Source organism: Sus scrofa, chromosome 18 (genome assembly GCF_054392235.1).
Source record: "Sus scrofa isolate SSC_HxYL_T2T_F1_AM1 chromosome 18, Sscrofa_HxYL_maternal_Yorkshire_Landrace_v2.0, whole genome shotgun sequence".
Classification (NCBI taxonomy): Eukaryota; Metazoa; Chordata; class Mammalia; order Artiodactyla; family Suidae; genus Sus; species Sus scrofa.
Genome location: NC_139400.1, coordinates 49,974,735 through 49,991,000, shown reverse-complemented (window position 1 = coordinate 49,991,000; position 16,266 = coordinate 49,974,735). Strand labels below are relative to the sequence as shown.

Genomic DNA, 16,266 nt, shown 5'->3' with positions numbered 1-16,266 from the left:
TTTAGTCAAATAAATTTATTCCTGTTGATATTTTATAATTTTAAAAAACTCCAATTAGTAGAGATCTGGGACTAAGCTACATGATTTTTTTTTTTTTTTTTGTCTTTTTTTTTGCTCTTTCTTGGGCCGCTCCCGCGGCATATGGAGGTTCACAGGCTAGGGGTCCAATCGGAGCTGTAGCCACCGGCCTACGCCAGAGCCACAGCAACTCGGGACCTGAGCTGTGTCTGCGACCTACACCACAGCTCACGGCAACGCCGGATCATTAACCCACTGAGCAAGGGCAGGGACCGAATCCGCAACCTCATGATTCCTAGTCGGATTCATTAACCACTGCGCCACGACGGGAACTCCTACATGATTTTTAAATCTTTTTTGAGGAAGTTCCCATCGTGGCTCAGTGGTTAACGAATGTGACTAGGAATCATGAGGTTGCGGGTTCAATCCCTGGCCTTGCTCAGGGGGTTAAGGATCCGGCGTTGCTGTGAGCTGTGGTATAGGCCAAAGACGCGGCTCGGATCCTGCACTGCAGTGGCTGTGGCATAGGCCAGCGGCTACAGCTCCAATTAGACCCCTAGCCTGGGAACTTCCATATGCCGCAGGTGCAGCCCTAGAAAAGACAAAAAAAAAAAAAAATATATATATATATATATGTATATATATATATATGTTGAAATGATTGTCAAAACACAATAAGATGAAAAACAGTACAGAGAGCTCCCATGTACCCATCACCCAGCTCCCACCAGTGATAACATCTTACACAACTACAGTATGTTATCAAAACCAGGAAGAAATAGAGAACCCAGAAATAAATCCAGACACCTATGGTCAATTAATCTTTGACAAAGGAGGCAAGAATATAAAATGGGAAAAAAGACAGTCTTTTCAGCAAGTATTGCTGGAAAACCTGGACAGCTGCATGCAAAGCAATGAAACTAGAACACACCCTCACACCATACACAAAAATAAACTCAAAATGGCTTAAAGACTTAAATGCAAGACAAGACGGCATTAAACTCCTGGAGGAGAACATAGGCAGAACATTTTCTGACATCAACCGTCAAATGCCATCTTATAAACAGAGAATAGCAAACTAGAAATTACCATTGATTCAGGCAAGAATCATCAAGTGACACCAAAACCACTGCATAAGTGTTTGTTAGGAAAGAGGACGATGACACCTACATCATCTCAAAGTTATCTCCCCACCGAGAGCTTATTACCTACAAAGGGGAGAGTGGCACCTGTGCAGTAGACACACGGGGGAAACAACCTTAACGCAGCAATCAAAGTTAACAGGACAATCAACAATCTTCTTCCTGTTGCTGCACTGAGGACACAACACCCATGTCACTTACACAGTTTTTCTGTCAACGCTAAGAACCTAAATCGAATCGCAAGGAACATCCTGCAGCACAAAACACGTGACCTGCTTGCTTTAAAAGGTTAACATCACAAAAGACAAAGAAAGACTAAAAAACGGCTTCAAGTTTAAGGAAACTAAAGAGACATGGCAACTAAGGGTAACATGTACTTCAAGAACCTGTCATGGATGAGAAAAAAACATTGCCATAGAAGACATTATCGGAACATCTGGTGAAATCTAAATGTAGGCTATACTAGGTTACAGTGTATCAAGGTTAAGCTTCCTGAATTTGGTAATTACAGTGTGGCCATGTAAGAAAATGGTCTCATTCTTAAATGACACAACCTAAAGCTGAAAGGTTATCACGGTTCAGAAAGAAAAAAAAAAATAGATGATAGATATACAGATTTGATAGTAAGCAAAAGTGACTGTAGGTGGAAGATAGATAGTAGTTCATTTTACTCGTCTTATAATGTCTCTTAAGGTGGAAAATTTCTCAAAATAGTTTTTTGAAAAACAATATAGGTACCTACCAGTTGGCTTAGAGCTAGACACAAAAGCCTGATTCAGTGCTACTCATGGAAACTTAATGATCAAAAAAACTCAACCCTGACATGGTCAGACATGGTCCAAAAATAAAATAATTAAACCCTCAGTGGAGAAACACAAAATTTAATAAATATAATTCGGCCCCCTTCAAACACCCCTTTCTAATTCTCAATCTGGACCATTTTCAAAGAATGAAACTGATGGACAGATCAAGGTTTGGGATCCTTAATCCAGATCTGTGGTTTGATCCCCATCTTCCTGTTTCCGACTTTGCAGAGTGTGCACGAATGACACGCAGTTTGCAGTGTACCTGTCTCCAAGTACTGGACTCCATCCACCCCTTGAGCCAGAATCCTCACCTCTTCCAAAGGAGGACAAGCGTGTCTACAGCTCTTGTTCCAATAACCATCCTTCCCCAACCGAGCGAGCCTCTGGGGTCTAGAGGCAGCACATCTTAGCAAATTCACCTCTGGCTGTACACCACAGTCATCAATAAGTGGGGAGCCGCTGGGCGACAGTTATGGGGCTGTCTATTCAATAACCATTAGCGACCACTGCATTTAGAAGTAATAGGAAAAAAATGGCCCCCGTTCCAATCCATGTGGGAAAGCATATTTTTCACAAGTTTCTTCCCCGGATTATCCATGCACTTCCTCCACAGGTGTTTAGATCCCATGCTGTTCTCCAGCTCTATTATTCCAGCTCTGCTGCAGGCCAGGGAATCTTAATTCTGATGCTCCTACGTGGAGAGGACAGAGGCACAAAAATATAATTCCTAATTCTGCAACTTAATTTTTTTTAAAATATGCAATCTTTTTTCTGCTTCCCCAAAGATGTCCAAGACCTCCAAAGACCTCTGCCTATGGAATAAAATGGAACCTTCTTCTTGTGGTAAAACAGCGTCCTGCTCTATTTGGTCCCAACTTCACCTTTCCAACGTTGCGTCCCTTTCACGCACCTTAGACATACATCCAACACCTCCTTCCACACAGGGCATGTCTTCCTGCCTCCTGACCCCGGCTCACGCAGTCTCTTTTGCTTCCCTTTTATTCCATCATGACACGGTGGCCTGTTTCACGGTTACACCGAGTGCCATTCAACACTGATCTATGTGAGGCCCAGGGGGCGGAAGTGAGCATCGGTCTAGTTCAGCTCATACGGCTCCAGTGCCAGGCAGGGGATGTGACGGCAGAAAAGGCAGGGGGCACTTGAATGGGAAGAGAGTCTCTGTCATTAGAAAGATTCAACGAGAAGGAAACTGCTCCTCTCCTGTTAACAGGAGCGGAACCCCTGCCCTAACGCAGTAAGTGAGAATGAAAACTTCTACAGAGCAAAACACAAGGTCACCTGATGGTGAGGTTAATAATGGACATAACCCAGGCCTCTCACTGCTGAGGACAGCGACCAGTGACCGAGCAATGGATACCCAGACTTGTATGATTGTGGGGCACAGTTTTAAAGGGTTCTGCTTTATTTTTATTTGGGGAACCTTAATTTTATTGCAGAAAAACAAACCAGATGAAATCATTCATCACTGAAAGCTTACAAGGCATAACATCTGGTGCTTTCGAGGTATTTCCTGGTGGAGGCCCCGTATCAGTTAGGCCAATCTGTCTTTTCACCTCATCCACCATCGAGACTTCGCCCGAGGCCTGGGAAGGAAGAGGATATAATGCAGGAGAAGCAGGAAGCCAGAGACCCAGCTCTTCTGACCTGGGGTGGTGGGGGGTGAGGGGGTGGCGCTGGATCTGAAGAGGGAGGAAACCAAGGCACAGGAGGCAGGGGTGAGACCCTCTCAGCTCTTTCTAGATGCACATCCACCCATAGCCAGAAAGTCCACAGTGCAGTAGTGAGTTAGGTACAGGAAGGCTGAGTTTTTGCTTTTCCAAACTGTCTTTTGGGTTCTGCATGGGTTGGACAGGCCCCAGAGGTCCCCACAAGCTCCTGTGGCCGAACCTTAGAAACTACCTTGGATTGTGACTGGGGAGCTGGCCCCTGAAGAGGACATGGGGTCAAAGGAGCCAAGGGCTAAAGGCCAGACCATCTGATCCAGAACCACATGAGAACTGTGACCAGACCTCAGGATCCCAAGTGCTGCCAGAGCGGGCAGGAAGCCATCCTTCACTCAGAGGGAACTCCAGGGCCTCCCTGTACACTTCAGGTCTCTGTGGGACCCATGACAGACGTTCCTGTTGCTCACTGGGAGGCCTGGGGGTGGACCCACGCTGCACACTGGCAGGGAGATGGATGGAGGCTCCGGGATGCTGACAGCACTACAGCCCCCACTCCTCCCTGTGGGATCAGCCTAGAATGACTCACACTTTGCAAAACGTGCTGCTAGGGGTTATTCTGTTCAGCTTTAAGCGCGTGCTGAGAGGATGAGGGCACCTCAGGTGAGCACCATCCAAAGGGTGGGAACCTGGATTCCCCAAGAGCCCGATGAGATTGTGTCTGGTTTGAAGGATGCGCTCCCAAGGGGAAGTCAGCCCTGGAGACAGGTCCACTGGCTGGGTACCAAAGTGAGCAAACCATCTGCCCTATGTCCAATGTTCTTTAGCATTTCCCTTGGACAAATGAAACAATTCTGTTTGGGGTGTGAGTCCAAATGCTCCCTTCTTATATTGTCATTTCTTTAGCTAATCCCAATGTTTCAGCAAAGTCTTTTGTAGGCAATAAGAATACAAAAGATTAAAAAAAATAAATAAACGGCGGCCTGCCCCATGTTCACCCCACCACTAGAGCCCACGGGGAAGATGCAGCCTCAAATATAAAATATAAAATCAAGTAGAGAAAGCTGGCCTAGGGCTTCTAGGCTAGTATCTTTGAAGCTGTGCCCACAGCACAGAGCTGGTCGCAGTGGGCCAGCAGAGGATCACAGTATGGGGAGGGGGAGACTGCATTAGCCCAGGTCCTTGGGAAGCAGGTGCCAAGGCAGGATTAGACAAGCAAGAAATTTATCGGAGGAACATCTGTAAGACTTTAGGGAAGGAGTCAGGGACAGATGAGACGCAGGCCTGACTCCCAGTGAAAGAGAGAAGGAAAGAAGGCTGGGTGGCAGCATCTTATATCACAGCACAGTTCTCAGCAGAGTTTGGCAAGGCTGTCAGGGAGTCCTTGAACCAATGTAAGTGTCAGAGGAGTCCCATGTCTCCGGGAATGGCCACCCCTTAGTATCCCTGACATTCTCAGTCGCCGACTGAAAGTGCCCTTGAGAAACACAGGCTGAGCCATCACAGGCACAAATATTCTTATGCAGAGGCAGGGGCCATGGGTCAAGTGGTCAGAGAAGTGAGAGGTGCAGTGACATGGTGACCACAGAGACAAACTCCCCCTTATCCAAAACACCATGGAAGGACCAGGAAGAGCGCAACAGGAAAGGCATCTGCGTGATATACGCTTTGTCGATTTCCAACACTGGAAAATCTGTCTATAAAAACTTGCTTACAAAGAGAAGCCTAAATATTTCTCTTGTGGGAAGCCAAAGCTGCAGTAGCAACTCTTCTGAGCTTTAAAAAAAAAAAAATCAGAATTCATTCTTTTGGGAGTTCCCATCGTGGCACAGAGGAAACAAATCCAGAGTTCCCGTCATGGCACAGAGGAAATGAATCTGTCTAGGAACCATGAGATTGCAGGTTTGATCCCTGGCCTTGCTCAGAGGGTTAAGAATCTAGCATTGCTGTGAGCTGTGGTGTAGGTCGCAGATGCGGCTCGGATCTGGCATTGCCGTGGCTCTGGCATAGGACGGCAGATGTAGCTCTGATTAGGTCCCTAGCCTGGGAACCTCCATATGCCGTGGGTGGGGCCCTAAAAAGACAAAAGACACACACACACACACACACACACACACACACAAAGAATTCATTCTTTCATGTTTTTCCCCTTCACAGACTTGAGCAAGACTCCACAAATTTGGATAGCAAAAACTAGAGACGAAAAATGTCAACTCCAGGGAGGCAGCACTAAGTCACGACAGTACGGGTCCCCAAAGTTCCTGGTGGGTGACCAACATATGGCACTAGAGAAAGCTGCGTATGAGCTAATTGGGAATTTTAACCCATGATTCACCCTGGGGTGGAGTCTGAAGCTGCAGGGGACACTACCCCACACCATGCCATATCATCAGCCAGATTGCACATTTCCTGAAAGTGATCAAGGCAGAAACTAGCTTCTTGGCTACAGCCCCTGGTGGAAAAATGACTGCCAAAAGACAAAATGAGGATGAGTTCAACGGTTTAATTCTGCAAGGAAAACGCAATCCATTAAATGGGATCTGACAATGCCTTAATCTCATCTACGGCCGAGGCTGTTGGCTCAATGCAGTTCTGCCCTCTGGAACGTATTCTTAGTAAGCTATGTATAGAATCAGAAGCCCTTTTGCCAAAGCCCAAATAAGTCCATTCTACGTGGGAAGGGAAGCTCATCAAGCCCCCCAGTGATTCTCTAGGGAGTGAGCAAGCTCTTCTTCCAGAAGCAAAATTATCAAAACCTGGCAACTCAACCCATGTTGAGTCACACAGTTCAAGGTAAGTAACGGAGACAGCCGATGACTGGACGGCTCCAGAACTTCCACTCCTGCCCAAGCAGGTCAGGCCAGTGGCCAGCCTTGCTCACTAAGCACCCACTGAGCTCACATTCCCAGCCTGGGGCTTACTGCACAATCCAGTCACGAAGAAGGGGCCGAGGTATAGAGGCTCAATCCACTCCTAAATAGGTTTTTGAAAACGGAGAGAAAAAGTGTCATATTCACAGACCACTTAATCCAAGCAACCGGACCCAAGGTCAGCATTGTGATTTCACTGCTTCCATTTGCAAAATGAGGAAACTGAGACTCAAAACCATGATTCAAATCCCAGGATTTAGAACAGCATCTGCAGATTTATGCGTGTGGTATTCCAAAGCCTGTGCCTCACTCCTTAGAAAGTGGTCCCTGGACCATCCCATCACTTGAGAGCTTATTAGAAACATAGACTCACAGGCTCAACCCAGACCTACTGAATATGGATCTGCATTTAATAGAATCCCTCAAGGAATTTTTTGGACACAAAATTTACCTTAAAGGGGCTCCTATGCAAAAGGGGTAGGCATATTAAAAACATAAATTTGGACTAGAAAAAGGATTTAATGCAACAGAACAGGGTCAGTCTCACAGGATAAGCCTCAAACAATATATCCAAATTGCACATCCAAATTAATTGGAACCAGTCACGCTATTTTATTTCACCAACAGCAAACCCAGAAGCAGGAAAGCCAAGGTGATGTGATGGTAGAGGAGCATGGGGGTGAGGTAAGGCTCTGGAGTCAGGTGGACTGGGTTGAAATTTCCACTGCTGGGTGGTTTTGAGTAAGTCATTTGATCTCTCTGAGTCTCCGCTCCCTGACTTGTACAACTGAAAAGCAATATTCACCTTGCCAGGATTTGGGGAGATTAAATGAGCAAATGAATGCACACTTCCTGGACACAGCAAATGCTCAATAAATACGGGTTTCCTTGACTTCCAGTACAACCTGGGCTGGGTCTCACCTTTGCACATGCACACACTAGAAGCTGGGGAGGAAAAGCGTTTTCAGCAGCCAGCTCTTTCCTGTTCTCTTGGGTCCTCTAGCGGTAGGCAGGTAGATTCCCATCACTAAACAGACGGGAGGGACGGGTCTGCCTTCCTTAAACTCCAGGTTCACCTTACTCTCTCAGCTCTTTTAAGAAAAACCAGAGCAGCACAAGAGGTTCAAAGGGGTGGGAGGAAACAGGAACAGGAAAACAGGCACCTGGGGTGCAGCTCCCAGGAGTGTCTACTTTCTGGACACTGAGACCTTTGCATTGAGTGATGGTTTCCACGTTCGTCTTTTCAAAAGTCTCCGGTTTTGTAAACAGACTTTTCATGCCAGAGGCTTCGTGAGCTTTCAGAGCCCACCGTGTCTGCACCTGGAACCACAAACTCACGTCTGATTTGATTCACTCTGTGTGTACATGCTCAAAGCAGAGTGGGAAGACACAAGTGGTCCTTCCTGAGCACACGTGAGATGCTGACACTGTGCCTGCCTCCTTCATGTGTGTTATCTCCTTTAAATCCCCTCGAGAACCCTGAGGAGGAGGCGTCTTTATTCCTATTTGAAATACGAAGAAACCGAGGCCAGATTAGAGAAATGCCCTGCTCAAATTAACAGAGCAAAATATTTTAGCATTCAGAGGGAGATTAAATATCATCTGGTCCAGTGGCTCTCCAAGTGTAGTCCCTGGACCAGCAGCAACAGCACCACCTGAGCGTATTAGGAAGGCACGTTCCAGGATCCCACCCAGACCTGGAGGTGAGCCCTAGAGTCTGTCTGAACAAGCCCTCAAGGTGACTGTGAAGTACCCTTAGTTTGAGAACCTAACTAAAGTGCAACTTAGTTAGGTGCAACCCTCAGATGGGGCCGTCAGAAAAACAGAGGCTCGGGAGTTCCCGTCGTGGTGCAGTGGTTAACGAATCCAACTAGGAACCATGAGGTTGCGGGTTCGGTCCCTGCCCTTGCTCAGTGGGTTAACGATCGGGCGTTGCCGTGAGCTGTGGTGTGGGTTGCAGACGCGGCTCGGATCCCGCGTTGCTGTGGCTCTGGCGTAGGCCGGTGGCTACAGCTCCGATTCAACCCCTAGCCTGGGAACCTCCATATGCCGCGGGAGCGGCCCAAGAAATAGCAAAAAGACAAAAAAAAAAGAAAAACAGAGGCTCAAGAGACGAAGCAACTTGCCAGCAGTAACAGAACTGAAGCTAAAGCCCAAGTAGAGCCACTTTCAGAAGCTGCATTTTCCTACCTGGGTAGCTTAGAATGTCCCTTTCATGGGGGGTAAAGGCTAAAGCCGAGTGCAACACAGCACAAAGCCAAGATGCCTTCCAGAGACACTGGCTGGGATTGGGAACCTGGACTGCAGTGAGGGGACCTGTCCCTTCAAGCCCTGGTGTCTTTCTCCCAAGAGATGGAGCATTTGTCTCATCACCACTGCCCAGCAGAGCGAAGGACTGCAGGGCAGAGTGTCAGGGAGGGTGTTCAGCATTGAGATGCTATAAACTATCAACTTACACGCCTTGGGGAAAAGAGGCAATGCCTCTCATTTTCCAAAATCTTTATCTTAAAATTGGCTTATTGAATTCTTTTTTTTTTTTTTTTTTTTTTTTTTTTTTTTGCTTTTTGCCATTACTTGGGCCGCTCCCGCAGCATATGGAGGTTCCCAGGCTAGGGGTCTAATTGGAGCTGTAGCCACCGGCCTATGCCAGAGCCACAGCAACACGGGATCCGAGCCGTGTCTGCAACCTACACCACAGCTCACGGCAATGCCAGATCATTAACCCACTGAGCAAGGCCAGGGATCGAACCCACAACGTCATGGTTCCTAGTCGGGTTCGTTAACCACTGCATCACGACGGGAACTCCGGCTTATTGAATTCTCACTTTCTTCTACACCCTCTGACATTAGTGCTAACTAACATAAAAACTTGTCCATCAGCGGTAGTTGGCTGGAAGAGGAGTTATCTGAAAGTGCAGGTTCATCACAAGCCTGCCTTTTGTGTTAGCTTGCAAATGATATATTTATTTGGGGAAGGATTCCGGGGGGCTGATAAGAATGAAAAGTAGGGCCTTAAAGTCTACCGAAGTTAACCTTGACTTCTGCCATTGGTGTCCACCAATTTATAAGTAATAGTCCTTGTTAGTTTGTGTTTGAACTCAATCAGAACTATAAGTTCTACCTTTCTGGGCCAGTTTCTCCATCTCTAAAATGGACATCATCTTTGGGTTGCTAAGGCCATGCCTGGCAATATAAGAATACCCATCATTGTCATTGTAGTAAAAGGGGACCCAGGAGAAACTGAAACATACAAACTTCTGAAACTTTTTTGAAAAACAGCCACCATTTATAAATGTAGAGACCCTTCCTTTCCTTTGAGAATAGAGATTAAAATTTAATTTAGGGCAGACTGTCCCTTTCATCTAGAAAGAAATACTTATATGAAAATACTATGCAAATACAAAATAAATATACACTCTTTGTCCTGAAAATAGCTTGTATGTAATTGTCTCCACATACCTGCAAAGACATAGAAAAGATTTTTGGAGAAAATAAAAGGAAGTATCTGGCCCCTTCCCTTGGAGGACAACGTTGTTAGGCAAAGCTGTCTGAGGCCAGGTGTCAGGAAAGGTGGCCGGAAGGAAGCCAGAGGCAGAGGTGTCATAAGAAACAGGTGATCTGGACTCCTGGTGTAGACTTAGAACTGAGGTCAGCAAGTCCACCTTCAACATGAGACCCTCACTGGCAGGTAGTAGGAAGCAAGAACAGGATGCAGGCTGACTCTTTTTAGGGCCGCACCCGCGACATAAGGAGGTGCCCAGACTAGGGGTCCAATTGGAGCTACAGCTGCCAGCCTACGCCACAGCCACAGCAAAGCAGGATTGGAGCCACATCTTTGACCTACACCACAGCTCACAGCACTGCCAGATCCTGAACCCACTGAGCAAGACCAGGGATCGAACCCAAGTCCTCATGGATACTAGCAGGATATGTTAACCGCTGAGCCACAGTGGGAACTCCATTTTTTTTTTTTTTTTTGGCGGGCTGACTCTTCAACTCCGTCAGTAAGCCTGGGGTCCATGGGCACAGTTAGGGAGAAGAACCCCAAGGAGAGACCAGACTTACTGATAATTTGGTGCCTTGGGCTTTAATGTCATGCAGTTTGGGTCTTACCTGACAATAAAAGCTGGTGACCACATTTCTCGGCCCCAGATTCCAAACTCCCTCTAAGTGTGAACAAGGAGAGAGAGAAGGGAGTATCCAAAGCTGTCACGTATCCGGTGTTGTGGTAACGACCCTGTGGAAGGAGCTATGAGGACGATGCCAATTCATGAGAACCCACTTGCTCCTCCCCAGCAAACCTGACTCTGCAGAATCGAGACGGCAGGATGTTCACAAGTCCATGCCCAGATCCCTTAATTGTGTGGGAGGGTGTGTATAAGTGTGCCCACGGGTGAGGGCACACACACACGCAGGGCACAGTGGCTGAGAGGCTCTGAATTTCAGAGTCAGAAAAAAGAACTCAATAGCTCAATCTCAGCCAAGAGACGGCTATACTGCTTGGTTAAAGAAGTTCTCTTAGGGCCTGAGAGCACTGATCACAGATGCAGCCCTGAAGTTTAAAAGTGCAGGAGTCTAACACATCGGGCTTCCTCGATTTCCAAAGTTACTAACGCTGGAGTCAGCTATTCTCAGGTTTTTCCACTCCTGGAGTGAAGAAGGAGGTGAGGGAACACACAGTGATGGATTCCTATCAGCATTTTTTAAAATCCAGCTATAACGCATTCCTCCTCTGTAATCCAAAAGGCATACCGAAAACAAGCGACATTATTATAAGAGCAACCTTGACACTGCTCTAATTTATTTCTTCATCAGTAAGCTGTTCCATTTCTTGCTTATAATATTTATGCACAACAAATCTCACAACTGACATGACTGCCACATGTTAACGACAGCTGCCTTAGAGAACATTCATCCTCTAGTATTGCCACTGAAATCAACTATCTTCTTTGGAAGAAAGGATGGTTCCAGAATAGCACACAGTTGTATTAAGGAGATCAATAAATGAATAACCCATGCCAAAATAGTTCTGGCTTCCACTGCTGTAGGACTGGCATATTTACACCTGCTGTGTTTTTCCCTCTGCCCCAAGTGCTATAAGGAATCGAAATAAGTCCTGACCTTTACAAACGTATAACTTAATCTCTTTCTGGAAGCGAGACATTGGCACATGATACAACTAGCAGATCAAAAGAAGCACATGGCCATCAGTACATTTTTCTCTGTTGAAGCATGCTGAGGGAATGCAAACACAAGGGATGATGGAAATGAAGTCGGGCTAGCAAATAAGATGTTCTTTTCATGAATGCAGCTTGTTAGTTGCTCATCGAGAAGACCAGGAACCTGGTCTGGGGTGGAGACGTAGCTTCCAGAAGACAGTCTATGAAGGGCTGATTTCACCAGAGCTGTGTGGCAATGTAAACACACAGACCACGGGAGCTATTTGCCCTCTCCTCTTCTCTTACGGCACTTGTGAAAAAAAAATTGCAGGTTCATAGAATGTACTTCTCTCTACTTGTGTGGGTTTCATGGAAACCTCACAAGGCAGTAAGCAAGCCCTCACTAGCAATATGAGAGGCATGTGCCTTGCAGTTCTTGTCCCGCCACATTACATAAAGAAGTCCAAGCCCCTATTCATCACTCCTTCTCAGACCTCATCTATAATCCAGTCTATACTAAGAAACTTCACACAATGAAATGCCTTTTACTGGGCAACTATACACATCACCTAGATCCAAAAGAAAGCACATTAATCAAGGACATTTCAGGGACCCCAAGAGTTGTCTGATTTGTTTACGAGGGAAGAAAAGGGAAGTGCTTTGTTTTGTTTTTTGTCTTTTTGCCTTTTCTAGGGCCACACCTGTGGCATGTGAAGGAGGTGAGACTAGGGGTCTAATCAGAGCTGTAGCCGCCGGCCTACGCCACAGCCACAGCAACGTGGGATCCGAGCCGCGTCTGCAACCTACACCACAGCTCAGGGCAACACCGGATTCTTAACCCACTGAGCAAGGCCAGGGATCGAACCCGCAACCTCATGGTTCCTAGTCGGATTCGTTAACCACTGCGCCACGACGGGAACTCCAGCAAAGGGAAGTTTATATGTTCTACTAGCCATGTGGAGAGTATGAAACCCTATATAACAGAAGGAAAAACGAAAGAAGTAAGATTAGGATAACAGGAGGGAAAAGGAGGGGAGAGAGGCAGGCTGGCAAAAAATGACTAAATCTAATACAGGACTACTGGGTATTTCAAAAGTAAATGTGAAAAACTCCCTCGGGGGGGAAAAAAAAATCACTCTTATACCCCACATCCATACCCAGACTGGTTTCTATTTAATATGGATAAGAAGGTGAAGCAGTGGTGTCGTGATGAAAGTGAGTACGAGAAACAAAAAGAAAACACAAGAGACCTTTGCAGAAAGAGGCAAGGCTAAACGAAGAACAGAGTCAAGAACCCCTCAGAAACCACACAAGAAGAACCTCGCTTCATTTCAGGAGGCAGCAGCTCTCACGTCTCTTACAACTAGAAACCTTCCCCCAGCAAGGGACTCGAAAGGCACAGGGCTGAATGCATTCCCACCACGTGCTTTTTCCCTGTGCACTTATCTCCGTGTGTCATCCTCCTTTGAAGCAAAAGACTCATTAATCCAATTCAAATTGCCAACATCAGGAAATCCTTTGCCTCAGCATTTAAACGCCAATACCGCTTAAACACCCACAGCAACTTAACTACTGAGAGGGTCTTCGCTACATTCGGGAAATCCAGCCAGGAGTCCAGCGAACATTAATTCCAACACGACTTCATCAATTCTAATTAACTCAGTGCAAAGAAATGAGGTAGCTGACTGGCCACACTGATGATGCATCCAACTGGACTGAAATAACTCCACAAGCAAGGAAGAAGGAACAAACAGTTGCAATCCACCAAACCTGAAGGATGTTTTCACCAAGGCTTCTGGGCTGTCGAGCTGAGGCAATTCATCAGCTAGGATTTCCTCCGGTGGTCGGGGGTCGTGGACGATGGTTGGCCGTGGCTTCTCCTTGACATTGCCTGTGAGCCCATCGATGAGGGAGTTCCACAGACAGTTCTGCGACTTCGACCCTGAGGCATGAGGGGAAAAAAGGTGTGTATGTGAATTACCACCAGCTCCATGTCCTGCCTTGTCCATCTCAGGATTTTCAAAAGCAGGGCAGGAACCCTCCTTACTTAATTGCCATGATCTCCACCAGCATCAGAGGATTCCAAAAGATACTGGTCAGCAACTTGGGGGGCACCTAGGATTTTTTTAAGTTTACATACAAAAATAGGCTTGGAGTTCCGCTGTGGCGCAGCAGAAACGAATCTGACTAGGAACCAGGAGGTTGCGGGTTCGATCCCTGGTCTTGCTCAGTGGGTTAAGGATCTGGTGTTGCTGTGAGATGTGGTGTAGGTCGCCGATGCAGCTCAGATCTGGTGTTGCTGTGGCTGTGGCATAGGCTGGCAGCTGTAGCTCCGATTCGACCCCTAGCCTCGGAGCCTCCCTATGCCACAGGTGCGGCCCTAAAAAGCAAAAAAAAAAAAAGAACTAGAACCCACTATAGGCAGGTTTATTCTTCTGGGAGAACAAGATTCAAGGAAAGTGACACTGAATGTTTACTAACGTCCTACCCTTCAAACACTTCAAACATGGGAGATGAACATTACAGGCAAACCTGCAGTGGATCCGGTGCCACAAAACAGGGTCTGATCAGCCAGGTGATCAAGGTGAACATCCACAATGATGTCGGGTACCCTTGACATGACGTGAGGAAAGCAGCACGTGACTGTCCTAGTCTTTCCCCCCAAAACACCAAACTCCGGTGTATTAAGCATGTTTCCAGCTTCTGTAACTTTGGTGTTTTAACATCTGCCCTGCATGCATATCCCAGACATGCCTTGTTCTGGACGATCAGATAATACACCTGAGTCACTGTGGCTTGGCCTCCTGCCTTCCTCATCTCCCCCCTCAATCCTCTGGGAAGAGTCCCCGTCCCAGGGGCATGCTTTTCAGACACAAAGCAACCAAACCAGAGTCCACACCCCAACACCTCCCTTACAAGCTTTGACATTCTGAGCCACGAGGCACCCTCCCCAGTGACCTCAGGCAGGTACTAGACAACGGGGTACAGCCTCTGTGCCCCAGAGCACACTGAAATTATTCAAACTAGCCAGTCTTAAGCCTGCTTACCCTGTGTGGGCCATTCCTTCCCATAGAAACCACAGTGAAGGCACTTGTCCACATGTGCTCCCGCCCCCCTGTCTCATAACAACCCGTGCTTCTCAGCATGGCCTCCATGGTGGGACAGGTGCCCTCTCTTTCTGGATCCGTGAGTATCAACAAACTATCTCAATAGCAGTCATCCCCTGATCTGTTACCATTTATTTTATTATAAAGAATAATAAAACTTATTAAAACATTCAGTCATAGGGAAAACATCAGACAAATCCCAACTGAGAGACATTCTGCAAAACACCTGACCAGCCCTCTTCCAAACTGTCAAGGTTATTACAAAAACAAGGAAAGTCTGAAAAACGGTCCCACCTAGAGGGGCCTAGGAAGACATGGTGACTAAATGCGGTATCCTGATGGGGTCCTGAAATTCAAGAAGTACACCAGGTAAAAACTAAAGAAATCTGAGTAAAGGATGTGCTTTTGTTAATAATGATGATATTAACATTGTTTCATTAACTGTGGTCAATGCACTGCACTAATATAAGAGCTCAGTAATTGGAGAAATGGAGAAGGGGATGTATAGGAACTCTTCGTACTATCTTTGCAAATTTCCTACAAATCTAAAAATGCTCTAAAATTAAAAGTTACTAGGAGTTCCTGCTGTGGCACAGTAGACTAAGAACCTGACTGTGGCTCAGGTCACTGTGGAGATGCAAATTCAATCCCTAGCCCAGCACTGTGGGCCACAGGATCCGGTGTAAACTGGCACAACACCGTAAATCAACTATACTTTAATAAAAAAATAATAATAATAAAAATTAAAAAAAGAATCTGGTATTGCCACAGCTGCAGTATAGGTCACAGCTGTGGCTCAGATTCAATCCCTGGCCCAGGACTTCCACATGCCATGGGTATGGCCATTTAAAAAAATTAAAAATACAAACAAATAGATATCAAAATAAATGATAATAAAAATATATAGTTATTTCAAAAGTCTATGAGCAAGTTTTTATTTAAAATAGAGCCTAAGGGCATGACTGTTACCATTACCCAATGGGCTCTGGCCAACGCTGGTTATGCTCTTCCCAGAAAAGAAAGAAAGCCTTTATCTTTGCTCAGATATACCGTCAGGTCTCCTAGTCATGTCCATGGAACTGTATCCCTCCGGGGGGGGCGGGGGGGAGGCTTTTTCTACCCCATCCAGGCAGAAGGAGTATCTTCCTAATTCAGAGACTCTCTGCGGGCACAGGAAGGGGTGGACGGAGGGGTGAGGAGCAGTGACCGCTAAGGCACAGCACGAGACAGGTGTGGCGAGAACAGATGTTTACACGCGTGGGATGCCCCCGACCAGCCATCCGCAGGCACAACAGAAGAAATCGCCACAGTGCGTTGTGCCTGAAGCCTGTCTCTGCAGCTAAGATCAAAAGAACTTCACACACAAAAGGGAGCAGCTCACGCGGATCCCTGAAGCTTCATCAAGGACACCTGTGGGTCTGAAAACAACTCTTAATGACCATGGCCATGACTGAGCTTTTTGGGGTGTCCCACATCCAAACT

General features: G+C 46.6%; 1 protein-coding gene across 11 annotated transcripts in view; it reads right to left on the bottom strand.

Annotated features, from left to right (window-relative positions):
- Positions 1 to 16,266, bottom strand: part of PDE1C (phosphodiesterase 1C) — a 609,477-nt gene that overhangs the window by 366,515 nt on the left and 226,696 nt on the right. For all 11 annotated transcript variants that reach the window (XR_014834316.1, XM_085005901.1, XM_085005902.1 and 8 more), the window contains one exon: positions 13,448 to 13,619. Coding sequence is in view for 8 of the 11 variants with exons in the window: in XM_021079206.2 (XP_020934865.2) it covers positions 13,448 to 13,619 (172 nt within the window). In the remaining 3 variants the exon portion in view is untranslated. The remainder of the gene's footprint in view (positions 1 to 13,447; positions 13,620 to 16,266) is intronic.